The sequence below is a fragment of the Aythya ferina genome, assembly GCF_964211825.1.
Source record: "Aythya ferina genome assembly, chromosome: 2".
NCBI classification, from domain to species: Eukaryota; Metazoa; Chordata; class Aves; order Anseriformes; family Anatidae; genus Aythya; species Aythya ferina.
Window position 1 is genome coordinate 15404536 of NC_140297.1, and position 20970 is coordinate 15425505.

General features: G+C 38.8%; 1 protein-coding gene and 1 long non-coding RNA gene across 6 annotated transcripts in view; one reads left to right on the plus strand and one right to left on the minus strand.

Annotated features, from left to right (window-relative positions):
* The window catches only part of NRP1 (neuropilin 1), a 112101-nt gene that overhangs the window by 52162 nt on the left and 38969 nt on the right, over nucleotides 1-20970 (plus strand). For all 5 annotated transcript variants that reach the window (XM_084508391.1, XM_084508393.1, XM_084508394.1 and 2 more), the window contains exons 6-7: nucleotides 6085-6240; nucleotides 8553-8719. In XM_084508391.1, coding sequence (XP_084364517.1) covers nucleotides 6085-6240; nucleotides 8553-8719 — 323 coding nt within the window. The remainder of the gene's footprint in view (nucleotides 1-6084; nucleotides 6241-8552; nucleotides 8720-20970) is intronic.
* On the minus strand, nucleotides 277-3449 carry LOC311431985. Its single transcript, XR_014689753.1, has 3 exons — nucleotides 3352-3449; nucleotides 2743-2911; nucleotides 277-2152 (listed from the first exon to the last, which is right to left on the minus strand). It is a non-coding gene; the product is annotated as an uncharacterized lncRNA (long non-coding RNA).

Below are 20970 nucleotides of genomic sequence, written 5' to 3' on the forward strand. Positions count from 1 at the left end.
GTTTCTACGAACTGCTAATGCTACATCAATATTTCATTTAAATGAAAACATATAACTTCAGGAATATATTTTAATAACTCATCTAAACTTGCCTGCTTTCCTAGATAAATCCCCAATATCATTTTAATTAAAGTATTTATTGATACTGTGGTAAATAGGTATGTGCTTTTTAACATATATTTGTTCTTTCTTTTTGTTTTATGCTTAATGGGTTTATCGTGGCTCTTTTCAATCTACTCCAATAAACAGCAAAGAAAGAGCCATAACAGTAACTGAAAGACTACTTAGTATTTAATGCTTCAGTTAGGAAAAACAGTATTCTAACAACACAATAATGATGTCTGGAACATTTAATAATAGCTTTATTTGTATATAGGCCAAATCTTTTCAAGCTAAATTCCTGTAGAACTTGGATTTCAAATGACTTGTGAAAAGATGATCCAATCAATCAATTTATGTGTAATATTACCAAAAAGAAATGCATTATTGTTAGTGTCAGAGGGTTTCAAAGTGGTAATTTCCTGGTTCAAGAAAGTGACTGAGCCATACTGAAGAGCAATTAACAACAGGCATTATCTGCCTTCCAATTCCCTCACAAACTGTCTAAATCCAAAATGCTCCTGACATCCAATAAGGGTGTTTACATGTTTGTAAATATTCAGCTGAATTTGTAGACTAGAGAAATGTTTCCTTAGATACAAACTGTTGGACCTTGTAGTGGTTGTAGGGAAGCATTTCCTACATCATTTCACTGTGGGATGCTCTTTAGCCAGCAGTCAGGCTTTCTTGTTTAACTTAACAAAGGCAGAGAGGATGTGATTTCTTCTGTATAAATGCATCACAGGATGAATACTTGAGAGGGAGAACTATTTCAGCCAAAGAGCAAAGATGACACAGGAAACTGCTGGTATGATCTGGCAATAGACTGAAGATAGGGGTGGGAGAGAAGAGACGCAACATAAATCTAATTTGGATCTACATGGAAGTAGTACATTTCAGAAAAATATTCAATAATTTGGCTGCCTTTGAGCAAGGGAGGCTCCTCCAGGATGAGTCTTTGTTCCTGTTTCCCTACAGTCCATGAAACAACATTTTGAAGATATGTTTTGAAGCACCAGGCTAGAGAAACAGTCTCTGGTTGCATGTACTGCTTAATCACTGGCATGCTCCCTTGCACAGTTGTAGCCCACATCAGCTTAAACTTCCCCACATAATTCCCAAGCATGGTTTGGAGGAGCGAGGGGCTGTTCCCAGCAGGCACGTTGGACATGGCCGTCCTGCTTCAAAAGGAAGAGCCATATGGGAGCGAGCTGTGTCACACTGCTAGTCTGGTCCCAGAAACAGTCCCTGGCCACTGACTGCAGGTCCAGAGGATGCTCCCTGGCCAGCTTTATTTTCTCATGTGGACATAGCCATAAAGAAGGAAGCTATTTCACTTTACTGTACTACATCACTGCTCACATGCCCAGTTGAGGTAGAGGTTAAAGTCCCCATTGCACTACACTTATATAAACACAGAGTAGAGTCTAGCTCTAATAATGGGGCAGACAGCTGGCCTTAGAGGAAAGCAATGTACCAGAAGGAGTTTAACACTTTGTTTTGTTTTACTGTAAACTTTTATTCTAAAAATGTTTGGAAAAGATGTATGTCCTTCAGTTCAAGTCCCCTTATCCAAGCAACAAAGCTCTGGTTTGCAGAGATTATGATTTTTTTGTTGTTGTTTCTTTTCTCTCTCTTTTTTTAATAATATGACAGAACAGTTTGGTGGAAAGTAGTCATGACTGTAACCAGTGCAGAATGAGGTGGGCAGCCTGCTGAACATGGTGCTCTCCTCTAACTGTGGAAAGTGGGCACTGATGTTTGAGCCAGGTACTGCCAGTCCCTGAGCACCCCTGCATCAGTCTCCTCCCCCTAGGGAAAAGAAAAAAAAAAAAAAAAAAAAGAGAGAGAGAGAGAGAAATTTTCTCTTAAATAAAAAATAACAATGATACTTAAAAAGGATATTTTTCTTCAGAAAATTTGCCAGCAACCATAATGATCATTCATGAAGAAGTTAATTCTGAAATCTGTCATGCTTGTGAAGTCCTCAGCCTTCCTGGTCATCCTTTTAGTTGACTGAATCTGGCAGGTGCTGAGTACTTGCATCTTGATTCTGCAAAACAAGTGCTTATCTTCAGAACACATGAGCAGTTAGACTTACTTCAAAAGGAATTCACAGAGGACACTTACAGGTCTGAAGTTAAGCACTAGTGTAAGTGTTTTCCCAGTTCAGGATGGGAATGGTAGGCATTCAGGAATGCCTTAATCCTGGTATTTTGTTTCTACATAACTATGCCACGGGAACTCTTTGGTCTATTCTTTAAAACAAAGCAAAAAGTGAAACACTTTTGGAGAATATTTGGAAATTACAGGTGCATTTTGCAAATATTGTGCAGAAAAGGGATGGTGGTTTGAAGACGGTAACAGTAACAGGTAGAGCAGGAGCAGGAGGGAGTAGATCACAGAATATAAATGTATGATTTTGAATAAATAAACTAGACACCAAAAGTGTCTTTGCCCAAAGCACAAATACACCTCAGCGAGCCTTGGCCAAGAACAGTCCATTGATGACTTTGAAGAAAAATAGCCCACTCAAAACCAGGACTAGCTTAAGTGACAAATTGCACATATTCATCATACAGCTCTCTTTGAAACTCTATAGACTGTCTACTAGGGCTCAAAAGTAATATAAAGTTTACATACGGTTTGAGAACCACAGGCTAAACATTGCTGCTTCAGTCAATACCACAAGAGCTTCCACCGAATTACAGAGCAAAACAGGAGACTTTACTGCAGTTGTTAACATCAGTGCAAATGAAGGTTGCTATTAATCTGGATGTTTTCCTCCTCTATTGTGGTTGCTTTCTTCACTCTTGTGAGAAACCATTAAGATATAAAAGTGTATGTAAGCTCAGTGTGACTAGTGGACTGTGAAAACAGGATTCATTTTTCAATTCTTTTCTCTTTAGCATCCTAAATAGTGTGCAAATGTTTTGCCAATAACAATCACACTGCTGTGAAAATATTGTTCACAGCAATATTTTCACACCAGCACACTTATAAAGGCCAAGTTTAAAATTCAGTAAAATGGCTAGTTAACCGAACATTTCTTCTAATATTTTAGAATATTCTTCTAATATTCTAAAAATATAGAATATTAAACATATTCTGATATTCTAATAAAATATAGTATTTTTCATTGCTTTTTTTTTTTTTTTTTTTTTATAATTATTACTCTATTCCAAAAGCTCAGATTTCAATCAAAAGTACATATACATATTTCAACAAGTCTCAAAATTAGTTGATACTTACAGTCTTTGAAAGCTAGAAAGGCAAACAGCAGATTTGGAATTAATTTCACCTTTTATGCTGTCAGTTGTATGAAGCAAAAGAAAAGAAGAATAAGTAGGGACAACATTTCTGTTTAGCCTTAAGCCGTCAGCCATATTCTATACAAATGATAACTCAGATCCTGTAAACCTTCACACATATTTACTAAGAATAACCAAGGATTTATTCAAGCACTAAAATTAGACTCTGCATTTTGGGAAAAAGCTTGTAAAACAGCTTTCTTGGTTATTCCTCCATCATTTAACCTGAAAGTAGTTCTTTTCTACTACAACATACCATGCCAGTGGACAGAGGAGCCAAAGTCTCAGAAATAGCTAAAGCATGTGCAGTCAAGTGAAGTAGCAGGCTCACAAAAAATGCCTCTGTTCTGCAGGTAATGTGAAAGTGACCTTGAGTGAGGACATTTCCAAGTGGCTTATATTTGGAGTAAGCCTTCCTGCGGGATGCCAGCAAAGTGGCATGATGGTCTACAGGCAGAGCCTGCAAAGAGCTTTCTGGGCCTAATGACTTTTCAGCACCTGCCAGCCTAAAATTCCCATCTGGGGCTGTATCTGTTCTATTATGAAAGCTCATCTCGGGTCATAAAGAAGAGTCAGAAAAAAGGAAAAAGGCAGGGAAAAAGAAGAATTTTAGTTGTGTTAGCTATTTACATAGGAAAAGCAAGAATCTTTATTTGATCCAGTTCTGCTTAGATCTGGATATATTAGCTCCATATTAGCTCAGACAAGTAAGGTTTACATGTTGTGCAAAAAATGCAATACCTTTTTCTGTCATGTTCTGCAAGTTTTTGGCTCCTGCATCTACACAGCTAGTAAAGGGAATGGTACTATGATAGCAGTGCTAATCTGCAGAAGACTGAAATGCAGAAACATTAAATGTGTCTTAAAAATTATAAACCAGTGAGTCATGGGGAATCTTAAAGCCTGTCTGCTTTAAACAAAGTTCTCTTCTGTTTGTCATCTCAAAGATGCTTCCCCGCAGGAAATGAGAGGAAGGAGGCTCAGAATGTCCTAACATGATGGCCTTATACTCCCTGTTTTCTTGCAGATCAGTGACTGTAACGTCAAAAGACCATCATGTGAAAGAGCAGGATCAGAGCTGTTTACACATACAGAATGATATATATATACCAGAACTGCAGCAATTGGAGCCTGAAGTGGGGCATTATTTTGTATTTTAAAAAGGCTAGTAATGGTAACAACAAAACAACTAGTTTCTTGCTACAGATAATAAAACTGTAAAGCTTTAATGATTTCTAGAATGAGAAAGAATCCAACTCATATGCTGTATAGGGTGTTCCACACTGTCAATACCACATTGAACAACCCTGGTGAAAAAGTCTGGACTGGCAAGTACTATAAATGCCCTGAGATTGCCAAAGTAACTGAAGACTAACTCTGGCCAGAATATGGTTTGAAAAATAGATGCTGGCAGGAAAAGCTATATCATCTGAGCTCTCTCTTTCTGGCAACTCGAAGGCCTTACAGAAATGTGTAGCTTACATAATGAAGTTATTCCAAGCTGGAACTGTTTTACTTGTTGGAAAATGCCAACAAATGACTACAAAATGATGTTAGCTGTGGATTTTCTTTGAACTGTGAATAATTATGATATATAAACATTTTATATTTTAAACTGAAAGTTAAATGGAGTTCCTAGAGATATGACATGGTGTTAATTTAAGCCTGGAAACCAGTGGTGTAAGCATTAGAATGACGTTCTCTGATTAGTTTTATGATTGACTCCATGCATGGCGTTTTAGCATTATCTGTTCTTATTGTTTGTAAGCACAGATGTATCACTACTCAACAGCCTAGAGACCTATCTGTAGGGAATGCTCAAGTGCAAGAAGGCCACATATGTTAGTTGTGATTTGAGTAGCTTAATTAAGGGAAAAGATTATCTCACTGCACAGGAAATCCAGAAAAATATCAGGAACCAGTTTATACATTATTAACACTGAGAGAAATCATGTGTGCTTGTTCTGTGAGATGGAGGTATACTTAAGAAATCCTTGCACTTTTGAATGGATTAATATTTTCTTCTTGAATTCTTTTACAATATTCTTTAATATTGAGCATATGGGTGAACAATCCATGAGGATGTCCTGAAAGTCTAAATAGGAGGGGAAAAAAAAAAAAAAAAAAAGAGAATTTGGTCATTGCCTCAATACAAGAGCAATTTTTTAATTTATTTTTTTCCCAAATCTGCTATAAAATTAACAGATTGTCTGCAGCATTGGGCATAAATCCTGGAAAATGTTGTCTGAGCTTTTTCTAGAGCTAAGGGTATTCAGCATCTTGTTGGCTGGGTGGGCAAATCAGGACATTCAGATGTCCTTGTCATAAATAGGTGCTTCAACCACACTTTGGAAAATACTTTTGCTGTTTTGTACATGTAATTTTGTGCATCATTGCCCTCTCTGTGCACTTTAAAGGACACGTTTTTGAAATCCTGGTTCTTTACGTTTTCAGAGGTTTTATGGAGTGTTACCTGGAACATTTTAGAAGTAAGATTACTGGGGCAGGGTAAGCAATTTATTGTTCATTGCTAAGTTATTGATGAGGCTGTGATTTTAAACCATTGTAGAGGTTCACTTATTCCTGCTGAGGGAATCTCTTTGGAAGCTATTGTAGTGTCATCTATTGTTGCAGCAGAAGTGGTAGTTTACTATTATATTCTGTCTTTTTGCAGTTGGCCCACACATAGGGCGCTATTGTGGGCAGAACAACCCAGGCCGCGTCCGCTCTTCAACAGGGATTCTTTCAATGGTATTTTACACCGACAGTGCAATAGCAAAAGAGGGATTCTCAGCAAACTACAGCGTGTCGCAGAGCAGTGTATCGGAAGGTCAGTATTTATCCATCCTGCAGAGCTTCTTGGAAAATACTCTCTGTTATGTCTTCTTGCACACCAGGTGTTGCATGAAACTTTAAAGAAACCTTAAATAAATAAGATGGTGGGGGAGGATTGGTTCTGTTTTTCTTTCCTTTTTTTTTTTTTTTTTTAAATACAGCTACCCTTTGAAAAGCTATGTTTTCCTCACAGTTTTATTCCTCAGTATTGCCAGGAAGTTGGAAAAATTATCATTAAAAACCGTGCTGACCGAGGAAACACGGAAATGCAGAGCAATTGAATAGTTACATTAAAACAATGAAACATGAACAATGAATGCACTATCCAAAGCCTTCTTTTATTACATGGAAAAAGCTTTGATGATCGATTTCTTGAATAAAAAGAACCCATTTAATAATACGTGCTCTTGTTAAACCATTTCATAAGCTATCGAAGCTTTGTTCTCTGTTACTTTTCTCCCAGTTGCCTCATTTTCATGCTTACTCTTTGCACAGAGAATGAAACCAAGTGAGGGAGACACAGGAAAATAATGGGCTGTGTTACAACATGTCCTTGCAGATTTCCTTTCTTTGCTTAATGATAAAATATACTTTAAATCAAACTCTCCTTTCTGTGACTGAGTTTTGAGTAGATTTGGAGTTGATGTAGTTGTTTAATCAAAGAAGGAACAAAGGAAAAATCAGTAAACTGAAATTATTCATGTTTCTCCTCACCTCTCCTTTGTCCTTGCATCTTCATTAGCTACCATGTAGATGCACAGCAAGGAGGAGTTAATGGGACATACCCCAGCTGGCATGAATGGGAAGAATCCATGAGACTGGACACCTGTTTTTTAGATATTTTGTTATGACTCCAACCTAGCATGACTTGTGTCCTCTGTAGTGGCTAATCCTTCTGATTCCAAGCAGAAGCTGATTTACTTGAAGTCTTACCCTAAAGTAGTTCAGTTTCAGTACTTCACCAAAGGCCCCTACTACACTGAAGCAGCAGGGAAATGGGGAAATAGGTGGAACACAGGAAATGCATTTTTTTCAGCAAGCTTGATAATTCTGTTATGGAGCACCTTAACTACAAATTAGTCTCCAAGGCTAAGTCAATTTTCACTTTCACACTTTACAGAATGCTTTCTACTCTCCTCCTCTTTAGGTCCAATGCACAGAAGCAGTGAGCTGTAGCTCTCAAAGCTCGCAATTGCATTTGCTCAACAGATGAGGTGAATCAGAGGCAGCAGCAGAGCAGGCTTCCCATAGTAACATGGAAATGGTAGTCCTGACCTTAGTACTGAATCCAGACAGCAGTTTCTAGTAGGGGGTCTTGAAAACTAAGCACCCACCCCTCTGTTAGAGACACAGCTACTTCTCTCAGAGCCAGACAAGGTGTGCTGAGAACAAGTATGTACCCAAATGTCAGGGCCTCTACTTCACACACTGGCATTTTATCTTAAGCTACCAGTGAAGGAATGATTTATACTAATGTATGGTGAAGTTCCCAAACTGAAGTGTAGCCACATGTTCTGCCCTGGCAGAGGTCCACAAGCAGCTGTTTCTGAGAATCCATCTAAGGCCACTGGCTTCTACTGCTTCAGTAGTAATATCTTTTTGAAGAGTGAGAAAAGAATTCAGACTCCATGCCCTATCAGCCTCTGAACTCAGTATATTGACTGGATTGTCAATTGACTCTAAATTATCTAGGTAATTTTTATGTCAACAGAAAGAGATTGGATGGAGATGGTCAACTCATTTAAAATACAGCACATTACAGAAGAGGTGGTAATTCCCTTGTGTCAATACTCTTCTGACCTAGATTCAAATTTAGTTGATCTGTTTCTTCCCGGTGTCCAGGACCTAAAGAGAATAGCTTGAATTTTTAAAACATCTTACACTTTTTGTACTGGAGTAAATAGTTCTAAACAAAATTGTTTTGTACAGTCTTATAGTTTGTCTTTCCTGGCTTTGTGTATAATTATGAGTTGAGCATACATTGTTTTATATTATGAATCTACAGAAGTGAGTGTGCTACCCTAGAAAAGAGAATTCTATTGTCCTGTATTGAAATGGCAACAATGCTGGGCTAAAAATATTTGTATAGCATTATTATTGCAGGAATTGCCATGGCAACTTGAATGACAGTATTAAGAATGACACCATAAGCACCATACTGCCTCACTTAAAGTTGCTAAAGAATTCAAAGTCACATAAAAATAAATTCTTTAGATATTCATATTCAAAGCAGGAAAATGTTCTCATTATTCAAAGTCTACATCAAAAAGCTGACCATAGTAATGATGGTAATTTATTTTTCTTCAGATTTCCAGTGCATGGAACCACTAGGTATGGAGTCAGGAGAAATTCACTCTGATCAAATCACTGTCTCCTCCCAGTACAGTGCTATCTGGTCTTCAGAAAGGTCCCGGCTAAATTACCCTGAAAATGGATGGACCCCAGGGGAAGATTCTACCAGGGAATGGATACAGGTAAAAAGATAATACTTTAAATATATTATTAATAATACCCTGTGGAATTTTATTGAACGTGGAGAATGCAAAAGAAAGAGCAAAATAATACAGTAAAGTACTTCTACATAATCTAAGAATCGTTGCAAGTGAATAGCTTACATTCCTTATTAGACACACACAAAAAGACTGACTCCCAAAGGTATAAAAAAAAGGAAAGGTCAGGAAGATTAATTCTTCTGCTTCCTACATCTATTGTTTTTTCAGTCTTCTGGGCACAAATAACAGAGATTTTGGTTTAGTGGAAAAGTCAATATTAGTTTAACATGCACTTAAAGTGGAATGTCCCAGTAAACTGAGCATGTGCTATGTCTCAAGCTGATTATAGTTAAGCATTAATACAGGATGGTGTTTTCATGCACTCAGATTTCACCTCAGAAGACCTAAATCCCTTCTAGAATATCTCACACATGAGATGAGTTTACCTGTCTCTGTACAGTGGCTATTCTTCCACGTCCTTAAACACAGCTGTTTTAGCAAGACTTGGGCTTTGCAGTAATCCTGCAAACATGTGCCCCCATGAAGAGACTTCATGGGTTCTTGCTTGTGCTCAAGCTTGTTGCTTGCTAATTGTAACCAGCTCCAAGGCATTATGGTGCATGGTTCCTGAACAGGAAAAAATTGCTTGTATGAATTACTGTATGCAAATAGTAATCTATAGTAACAGGCCAGTATTAATTTCATTAGGCAAAAAATACTGATTTATCTTGATTATGTAGGTTGACTTACACTTCTTTGTTGTGTTCTAGTTTCTATTTATTTTGGCAAAAAAAAAAATAAGAGAAGGACTTGAACATATTAGATCCATATTAATGATATTGAAAGTTTGTTCATGTATGTGAAACTTTTTTCCTGCTCCTGTTGTTTTCTGTAGGAAATTACTAACTGACATATAAAAACAATGCCTCGTTAGCCATCAATAAGAATGTTCACATAGGTTTTTCCTGTGAGGTTTGCTGTCTGCAAGAAAGCTTAAAAACATGTTGAGTAGTAGTTAGTAAAGGGAAGAAAGTGGGGGAAATCTTTCATTTCTGATCCTTGGCACACAATGGAAATTTCATGTGTCCTGTTTAGGGGCCCCTACACGTCCTGAGCTTTTGGCAACTTGGTAATTGTGTATGATGGACCTAATAAGGCTACAGAGTGGCAAAAAATTCTGTTGATTTTTTTTCCTTACTTAGGAATAAAAGTTAAAATCTCCCCAGCCTTATCTAAGTGCTAGGCTTGTTATTAATCATTGCCACTTGAAATCTATGGAATGCATGTAGAAAAAGGCTGGAATGCAGCAGAATCAAAGTCCATGTGTTTCATATGGTCAGAAGGCTGGCACTTTTTTCTTTATTTCCTTCTTTTCTGCTGTCACTTATGCATTTATGACTGGATAATCAAAACAAGAGAACTAGTCAAATCTCATTCATGTGTTCTATGTGCTTATTAACTTTATTAAGTTATGATGACTACATACGTATATATATATAGCTTAATCCTTTCACTTAGAACTAGATCTTTCTGAGAAAAAGTTTCAAAGGCCTTTTTTAACCATTAACTTTTTTAATAACAAACACATAACAGAATCCAAGCTACTCTGTGGTTTATACTTAAAACATCTGAGGGTACCTCAAGCCTCCTGCCCAGGAATTTCTCAGCCTCCTTTGTGTTCTGCCACAAACCAGGGTGCTCAGTGGCTGAAACAATTACCAAGCAAAATGTTGAGCAGCTTTATGCTGCCTCCAGGTACTCCATCAGCCAAGAAGCTGGAGGTTTATTGTATGCTATCCTGCTCATGCCACAGCTCTCACCTGCTTCACCCAGGCCCAGTTTGGGAAAGGCAGCATGTACCATTTCCCTGAGTATTCTAGCACTAGGACATCTCCTCCACTACCTAGAAGCCATGCTGGGGAGACAAGCACCCCAGAGGCAGACTTCACAACAGAGAAACTAAGCTATAGCAGCCTCCACTGCAGAGCTGGGTCTTGTTTGCAGGACTGAGCCTACAAAATCCTGCTTGAAGATTAATTGCATTGTATACGCGTGCTTTACATGTGTTGCAGAGGAACTGTTAATCATCCCTACCACTAATCCTGTGTAGCATCTCATCATCCTACCACTCATCATCTGTGTAGCAGAAGCAACCACATTGATAAGCTAGTCTGGGGACTTGCTATCCCCTGGCTTTTCACAAGGTACAATGGCTTAACTCCTCTCTTGTTCAATTTGTGTGATGATAATATGAATTATTATAATTAATTATTATAGTTCTATTCAACAACCATACTAGTAATTCAAGACTCCAAATGTGCTCTAGATACTTCCCCATTAAAGTTAACCAACAATCTTGAGATGGATGCGAAGCACTTCAGATCACCAGGTACCTCAGTAGCAGTGTCCTTGAGCACGTGAACCACCATCTTCTACAAAGGCTTGATGCCACTGGCAGTAAGCATGTGCTGTGAGTTTGTATCTGGATATAGTATTGAAATCCCATGTTTCCTCTGTACAAATATCCCCAGGAACAGATGTTCATCTCCATAAGAGCTTACAGACAAACAACCAAGGACATGCAAATAATAAAATGCTCTGAAATTACCCGTTGAAAAAAATGGTAATATTTTCTAAAAGGATGAAGGCACTTTTATATGAAGGACAGAGGTCACTTTGTTCTGTTTTGTTCTGTATGCTATTGTAAACTAGTAATTTGTGTGAAGTATACGCTTTTGTGCAGCACTACTTAAATAGTTTTTGTGGCACAGTGCAAGAGCTCAAGATAATATTCAGTAGCAAAAAAGAGGCTGAAGGATACAGCTGTGGCAAACCTGGAACTTTTAACTTGAAAATTTCTGCCTATATGCCATTGTCTGAGAGAGTTTTTATGTATATCATTATTCATTGATCATTCCGTGTTTGCGGGTTTCCATACCTGCACACACACTGCAGCTGGTTAAGTAGCAACGTCTGCCTTTAAACTGCCAAGACACATATGCAACTAGGGCATATATATTTGAGATATGTACAATTATACATGACCAAAACAGCTTGAAAATTCAGCTCCAAATACTAATTTTGTTAGTGTATTTTATTTTTTTTCTTATATAGGGCAAATATTATAGGTCTCCTTTCCTTTCCTTTTAGCCCTCCCTTCAAGGTTAATGTTTTTGCTAAGACAAAAGAAACAGAAAACCTCAGTTACATATCAGCAAAGGGAGATTGGTATCTACAGAGGACGTCTAGAGGGCATGCGATATGATTGTCTCCTTTGAGGTGTTGACGTCTTTTGGACCATTTCACTGAAAATAATTAGGAAAATAATGTTGGCTTGCTGTTAGCAATGTATTTACATGAATTCCATCTGTGGACATGAAATCCATTCTTTGGTGGAAAAACTGGGTTTCTCCTTTGTGTCTGACAAAGTACTAGCTCCTGGGTGCATCTAAATGTTGCCTGCCTGCCAGGCTCTGTGAAAAGAAAGTTGCCTGTTCATTCCGTTCCTTACTTGTTTTGAAATAAATGCCAAAGCTTAGATTCAAAATATCAATAACGTGCTCACACCATTAATCTGCACAGTAACTTCTCTCTTATTTTTAACCTCAAATATACTTTTAAAAATTGCTCAACTGACTTTAGATTTGGAGTGACTCCATAATCAGAAACAGAGTCACTCCAGATTGAATTTCTTCTTTAAAATCGCATTAATAAAGTCTATGGACTTTCTAATATTAATGGAATAAAGATATTCACGAGGCAAGGGTTGCCAAAAATAAGCATGAAGTTAGTTTATTGTCATATGGGATGTTATTAGCTCCTCAAACTTAAGCTAAATGTCCTTGTTTATTACACTTAGGTTTTCCACACTCAGCTGCCCTTCAGTGTGAAATAGCATAATTTAAAATAAAAAAATAAAAACAGACTTTTAATTTAATCAAGAGCAGGGAACTGCCATTGCAGTGTAAGTCATTGTCCCTCATTAACGTATCCTTTCACAGGAAAAATAGTATAGTGTTTCCATTTCTGTAATCTGAACAACAAACATGTTAATAGGTATCAATTACCAGCCAGTTTCAGTACTTAGAACCAGTAAGAAGGCCAGTGCAAGGGTTTCACATCTGGTTTTAGTGAAACTGTTCCTGTCTGTGGTATTTAAAATTTAAAGAACTGCTGTTATTGTGCAATTGGGAATCCTAGGGGAGTACAATGTTAATGAAATCCATAATGTGCAGGGATTTTATGATTGCATTTTCAAGGCATTCCTTCAAAAGGGACGACTGATTTCTGCCATGGCAGCAGTAATTGCATTTTTACAGAGTAGATTTAATGTTTGCATTTAAGAACAGCAGTCACGTTTACACGCATCTGAAAAAGTAACGTGCAGAGTCTTTGCATTTAGGAAACTTTTTGCATCTCACTTTTGAATCCCTTGAGCAGGAGCCATGGCTGGCTGTGCATGGCAAGCCTTTGCTTCATCAGGTCACACCGATGGGAGGTGGCAGTGGCTCTCACAGGCAGGGATCCTTGTGGGGTGCCCATCCAGAGAGTGCCTTAAGGCAGAGCCACTTGAGACCCACGTACGTGTGGTTTTGAAGGGAAACTGATTGCCTATTACCAGGGTCACTGGGAACCTCTGCTGTCATCAATCCTCATAATGGTGTGGGTTTTCAAACCCGCAAGGAGCAACACCTTCTGGGTACTTTTACTGCAGTCTGTATGCTTTCTATCAAAATGTTTCTTCTAATGCATGTAACGCAAATCTTTGCACTCCCACCAAGCTGGATGATAGTTTCTGGGTGGCATAATTTTTCTTCCATCCTGTAACACTGAACAAGACCTACAGCTTGCCCAGAAAAAAAAAATTTTTTTTTTTTTTTAAAAAGCATGTTTGTTAATAGTACAAGATCCTCAGTTTGTATTATGGCTGAGGTTCAACACAGCCATAAATTATTCAGTTTTAAGAATCCTAGTATCAGAGTGTCAGATCAAAACTTTGCAGCCATAAGACAAAAGGCACTAATCTGGTATAAACACACTCTGCCAGTTCACATTTGTTCAAAAAGGTTAACAGGGGGCTAACACAAATAGACATTATACTCTGGATTGGGTATTATCTTCCATTCTGCTGCCGACACAGGAATATGGAGTAAGATAAACTCCATATTGTGTGTCCTGGCTAATATGACAGAAATGGCTTGTTCAGCCCAAATTTGCACTGCTGGGTTTTCCGGCAGGGCACAGATCTGGAATGAAGTGGACACAGGGTCGGAGGTCCACAGGGGAAGCAGATCTGGTGTGCTGCCCCTGGCCTCCTCCTGCCCACCCAGACCTCTCCCCACAGCAGTGCCTCTGGCACCCAGGGCTCTTGCAGGGCAAACCTCTAGCCTAGCCGCCCCTGGGAATATCAGCCGACCTGGTGTAAAATTATCCCTCAGCATCTTGCGGCAGTTAGGGCTCTGGAGAAGGGCCAGGCAGGGAGAGGTAAGAAGTGGCCTCCTCACAAAGCAACCTGGGAGATCCCCTTGCCTGCACTGATTGAAATATCAGTTGTTTATTTAACACTAACTCTCCCGTGCAAGGAAAATATACTTCCATTGATTTAAAACACTTCTATGTATACACTGCTTCACCAGAATGAGTGGGACCTCTGAGGTGGAATTTTCCTTCCACATTTGTCTTCATTCCTTTACTTTTGCGGTAACCTACCTTCTCTGTTATTTGCTCCTTTGTAAGTGAAACCCACAAGCATGCATAGTTGCTGTAAACTGGTATATAGATTAGAGCAGATTTATTCCTGCAGCACTTCTGAAAATAATTGCAGTTCATCACTTGGTGTCTCGACCTTTCATCTGTGTCATAGCTTATTTCCTTATCAGGTATTCACTTAAAAATGCAGTCAGTATTTATACATTGCTGCTGCACAGCACATTTGTTTTATTAACAGGTTTATTCTTACATCAGGCAGCTGCTCAGGTTAACTTTACTGAGCAAGCTTATCTAAATATTTCACGTGAAAGCTCAAGGAAATGCAAGTCAACAATGTCTTTTGGTTTTATTCTTATTATTTCTGCTTCTTTCGGAGTCTGATATTGCAGTGAAGAGCATCATCTTTCTGCATAGAACAACATGAAACCTAGGAAACCTCAGCCTCCCACTTCTTGTAGCCTTTGAAGGACTGCCTAAGAACTGAGGTTCAGAGGCTTTGTGGCAAGGCTTGCCCATCATTAGGGAGCACACTGACATGAAAGTACAAAAACTGTCAGTCCTTTGTCTTCTCTACCACTTAAGAATACACGTGCACATGGTTCATGTCATTTTACAGTTCGTAGCTGCACTCCAGAAATTACAAAAAGCAGAGTTAGCTTTGTGTGGAAAAGTGTTACAGTTATCTTATGGTCTTAACATACGTTTGCACACGGGCAAAGAATGACAAAAGAATATTCCTTCCTGGAAATCACAGCCAGTGCAGGCTGTGACACAGTGCAGAACTGGGGTTAATTGACCCAGCAGGATACATTCGTACCTTTATTTACTGTGACATGGGAATCAATGGTAGAGTTTCACAAAGGCAAGTACTGAAATTAGACAAGAGGGACAGGGAGAAATAAAAGGGGCCTACAAAGTATGAAGGTTTTTTTGATTATTCAAAGTGCTTTAAGAGCTATTTTAGTACCAGAAAGTTCCCAGCCATAGATTTATCACTCTGGGGAGGCTGAAGGGATGCTCAGAGAGCTGTGTGCAGCCGTTGGCAGCGTTATTGCTCCAGAAGTGCAGGTGCAAAGTGTAGTTTAGAAGAAAATCCTCTCTACATCCCACTGACATGTTTCAGCATCAGCTCTAATACAGAGGGGAGTCCTATGTGGCTTCGAGCAATCCTGCATGCAACATATGGAAGAGCAGCAGAAGCAGAGCCCCTCTGAGCCTCCACCACCAGCCTAATCATTATAATAGTTGCAGTTCTTTCAGGGGATCCATTATGCAGAGATCTGAGTAGTTTGTATATAACTCTGTAATTACCTATGCATCCACTTCCCAGTCCAGCCCTACATCCCTTCAATGGCTGCAAGACAGATGGCCTTATAGAGCTGATATAGCAAATTAAAAATGTGTCCAGCAAAAGCACTGAATCAGCAACTCTGAAAATAATTTTGTAAATTTGTCTCACTTTTGCTAAATAGTTGGTTCCAGGAGGGAAAGAAATGAAAACCTTTAAATATGCTTTTAAAGTAAATGCCACATAGTTTTGTTGTGTTGTTTTGGTTTTTTGTTTGTTTGTTTGCTTGTTTGTTTTTAATCACAAGATCTTTTCCTTCTACTTTATTTCACAGAAATTAAAACCACTTAAAAATATTAAGAACTGTATGATTATTCTCCCTCTTTTTTTTTCCCCCCATTCAACGGGTTCACGTGTTTAGCTTGACTCAAACCATTTGTTATTATTTCCTGATTTTTTTAATTGCCATCAGGCCAAAAAAAAAAATCAGTTGTTTGTGCCATCGTGCTTGGCAGGGGAGCTCTCTCCTGGACGCTTTGCAGGCCCCCTGTGGGCTGAGGCAGCCTTGCCCACCCAGCACCACAACACATCTGCTCCACCGCAGCCAGTGCTTTGTACAGAAGTGAGGGAAGGTATCTCAAAAGGAGATTTTTCTGTGTCCAGCAGAAATAAATTAATCTACAAGACCGGGCAGGTGTCAAACTGCAGGCAAGGCAGAGCTTAAGGCTAGAAGTTAAATGACTAAGGGTAGCGGTAGAAACACAGTCTTGGGTAGGAACGCACAGCTGAGGCATGTTATAATAAGCAGAGTTGTTACTGAGCTAAAGGTCTCTGCTCTCACGGGGCTGACCCCAGGCTGGAGATGATAGGTGCACTGCTGAGTGCTTTGCAGAGACAGTTGTGCATTTTTATTCACTCTTTCCACACCTGCACAGTAGTATGAAGCTGAAGAGTTCATGAGTCCTGTGGGTCTTTCTCCATTCCGGCATCCACGCTCCAGATTTTCTGTTGCTGAGTTATTATTTGTCTCCCCTGCCCTTGTGTTATTCTGCTTCTCTGTCCCACTTTAATTCTGTTCTGCCCATTAGGTGACATTTTCACAGCAGTAACAAAATAGGTAAAGTGGAAGGATAAATGACATTTCTCACAAGTGGTAAATACCTGCCCTTCAGACAGCAATTTGTCTTCTTTCCACCAAAAAAAAAAAAAAAAAAAAAAAAAAAAGAAAAAGAAAAAAAAAAAAAAAGTATATTTCAACAGAGAAATACTTCCATTCTGCTTCACCTCTAATGTTTTCGTTCAAGGTGTTTAAAAAAAACTCTTTAAAAAGTCATCACTGTAAACTTCACAGCTGTCTGATAAACAAAGCCTACTGGCAGAGAAAGTGAACCAAACATTAAGCTGAGGTTGGGTTCCTCCGTCTTCAGCAGCAACTGGCTTCTCCTTGGAGGAGCTCTGTTTACAGACAGCTTCCAGCAGCCAGCAGTACCTGTGCAGTCTGGTCTTTCTCTTCTTTGCAGCCTCCTGTGTTGAACACTGTGGCCAAATTCATTTCTGGTGTTGATCCTCTGAAGCCGCTGAAAAGATTAATTTGTCCTATTGCATGTAAAACCAGGGCATATTTTAATGGGTCATATTTAGGTTATAGATGGTTGTAGTAGGGACTAAGGTGGCTTTCAGCCTTAGCAGCAGCTCTTCCATTGCAAATACTATTAAGTTCAAACTGTGGGCTGAAGGGCTGACAGAGCACAGAATAATTTTAAAATGCTGTTATCAGGCTGTAAAAATTAACAGTCCATAGTGGTGCTCCCCCTTTCTGTGATATGCTTAACTAAGAAAATACATCCTGTGTTTATTTTACAAAGCCACAGCACTTAAAAATCAATAGCTTTGCCCTTTACATAGACAGAGATAGAGCAACTTTTAGAGAGACAAAGAGGCAGGACACAAACCAGGCACCCTGCTTTGGCCAGCAAAACCCTGAAAATGAGATCCCAGCAGCTGGAGTTTGAGCATGCTTTGATGAGAGAAGGGCAGCACTGGAGAGGAAGCAGTCTCCTGCTCTGCTTTAGCACCAGAGGGGAAGTTGCCTTGGTTGTCACCAGCCTGCAGCATCCCTTCTGTTGTCCCCATCCTCCTCCGGCATGGGACAAAAGCACCGTGCTCAAGAGTGGGTCTTTCAAATCACGACCTCGGAAGGATTTCATCCACATCTGAAGCTATGAGGGAAACACCAAACAGGATGATCTTGGCATGTACAGCCTATCACTTATTTTTCCCTGAACATTTACAGTGCCTTCACCACACTATATAACTGCAGTTACCTGACATTTTTCTAGAAAGTAGAAGAAACTCCTATTTTTTTAAAAAAGTGTTGACTTGTTTGGTGACCCAGTAGTAAATTAAAATCATCATACACAATGTGTATGAAATAGAAAATCGAATTTTGGTGCAACAAAACTGACAGTTCCATTTAACAGAGAATAAATGAATGCAGACTCCTGTGGATGACTGACTGATTTAAAGAGACTGCACCGATTTTCTGAGATGAGAAAGCTGATCACAAAAAAAAAAATAAATACATAAATTTCTATGTGACACAGGTTATATACCTATTCCAATTGCCAGTGAAATTAGGCTTTAAAAGTATTAAATCTCACACTGACATTTTTCCACATTTTGGTGCTACTTTTATAGAAAACCCAAAGTTTGGACTTTATAGCAAATTCCAGCAACTTCAGTGGCAGTTTCTCTGAATCCAGTGATCACAGAGTCAGATCTGTCTTCACTATCAAAGTCTGAGATAGGTTTAACTCTGCATAACACATCATACCCGAGCTTCCGAGCTTCCTACACAATTAACATAGGCATGTTGCTAAACTGGAAGAAGCAGAGGTTATTTCTGTGTGTGTATGCATGTGTAATATTGTATTTATATTTAAAATGACAAAACATATTTCAAATCTAGCCCTGCTGCCTGTACCCTCTGACTTCAACAAGACAGCAGCTGGGGAAAAAAATGCTCCATGAGAACTTCATAGGCAAAATTCAGTGTTTTCTACCCAAAGCCCAGTTATTCACATGTGAGGCAGTCTGATAGAGAAGCTTTGGATTACTTGTTTCCCATTTGTGCATTAGTTGCTCAGTACACTTGGGGGAAAAAAAGTCCTACAATTATGTCCCTCTCTCAGAAAAGAGTGGTTCTGCAAGTATTGCTATAGAGTTTCCCTTTTCTATAGTTTCTGACACAAACTAGGGAAGGTTACATTCAAACTGCACTAAATAGTTGTCTTCATTCCAGATCAGAGGATTAAGCTCAGGTTTAAAATTAAATGTAAATTACAAATAAGTATTCAGAAAACGTTAATTAAAAGTATTACGTTCCTGACTCATTTATGGCTCAGCAAGGGTTCCTAAGTATCTTAGCTGGAGAAAGGGGCCATTCACATTCCTCCTTTTTTGACCAAGTCATTGTAAATGTCTTAGGTTATCCATTTGCAAGTTAATGTAGTGCTGAAGCAAAGGTTTTCATTTTAAAGAAGTAATATTTCACAGCAAGATATGCTCCTGCAAGATGTAAAACAATCTTTTTCTAAAGCACTGGGAGTTAATCAGCCTTTCTCTTCATTGCTACAGAGAGGTTTCGAATGGCACAAGATGCTGATTACTTAGATCCCAGAGTCTATAGAAATCCCAATACTATTACATTTTCCTCTCTTTGTTATCAGAGTTTATTGTATCTCGGTGTTCAGGTTTTAAGTAGTTTTGAAGTAAGAAATAAATTAAGAAGAAGGTATTTTCTGAGCCTCCTGAATAACGATCGCGTCACATCAGAGCCCTACCAGGATGCATAAGGTGGAGCTTGGGAATGAATGAACAGCGGCAGGATCGCTCCCTGCCACTGCATGGGCACCGGCTGTGTTTCACACAGTACTGTTATCCCCTTCCAGGGGAACAGGGCATTGCCTGAACTTCTACACCCAACCCCTTCAAAGCCTCACACTAAAAATATCATGCAGAGCTAATGTGTACCAGTGGCAGCACTTCTCTCAGCCCACTTGCAGCATTTCTCTTTCGCATTTGATCTTTATAGTTTCCATACTGGAGCGATTTGGTTTGCTGAATTCTGGAAATGTCTCAAGTTGAAATGCTAGTGTATTAACCTGCTATACTGAGTCTCTTTTGTTTCTCTTCACCAGAGTGCTGCTTGCCAATTTTTACAACTACAGCAGATTTTACTATTCAAACAGAACCAGATGGAACACCAGTTCAAAGAACATGTCAGAATTAAATATTTCTTTTTTAATTAGTTGCTTCTGATTTATGCAAAAAAAAAAATTAACATAAAAGTGGGAGAATGTGCCATGAATCCAGATGCAATACAGCCCACACAAGCATTATCTTTTCTCTGTCAGAGACACAGAGGCCTTTTCTTTCATTTTTTCTTGTCTTTTTTTTTTTCCTTTTTGTTTCTGGATTTCATTTTTCTTATACTTTCTGCATATTTTCTTTCTTCAGCCAGCCCCATACTGATGACCCAGGTTCTTTTATGTCTGTCAGTCATACGTTTTCATGCCTATCTTGAATATTCTCTTGGAAAAACTGGCTGATCTGCCTCTGCAAAAATAAATAAATAAATGAATAAATGAAATCACTGAACTCAATACTGTAATCCCAGCATCGGTATCTCAATGCGATAGCCTGCCTTGAATCAATTCTTTGTTTTCAGACAGGGAATCTTTACGCTCACGTTTTTTCTGCTGCAGAAAAGCATTTGGGCAGAGGGCAAAGAGTGTGAGGAATATTTCAACTGCTAAAGAAAGTTCATTTCCTTTTCCCTGCCAAGCGTTCCTATTTCTTTGGCAAGAATATTTGTTCATCTTTGCTTTCATACCTTCCCATTTTTGCCAAGTCACATAAGCATCAGTTCAGTAAAGCATACTGACTGAGGGCAGTTGTTTAGCACAGGCTAGAAGTTGAGCGTGTGATTAGCTGCTTTCTCTTCTGGGGCTTTCAGTATGTTGCTGTCAAGGTCGATGAGAAAGACTTCAGTGACTCAGGAGAGATCCTACTAACAGCATTATTTTCATCTTTCTTTGTTTATGGAGCTGTCACAAATAACACTGAGAATCTTGCACAAAAGTCTGAGATGGTTTATAGATTTAACTACTTTCACTTAAACTCAGGATGAATATTTACACCCTGTCATTAATCAAGGAGTTGTGCTCTTGTAGTG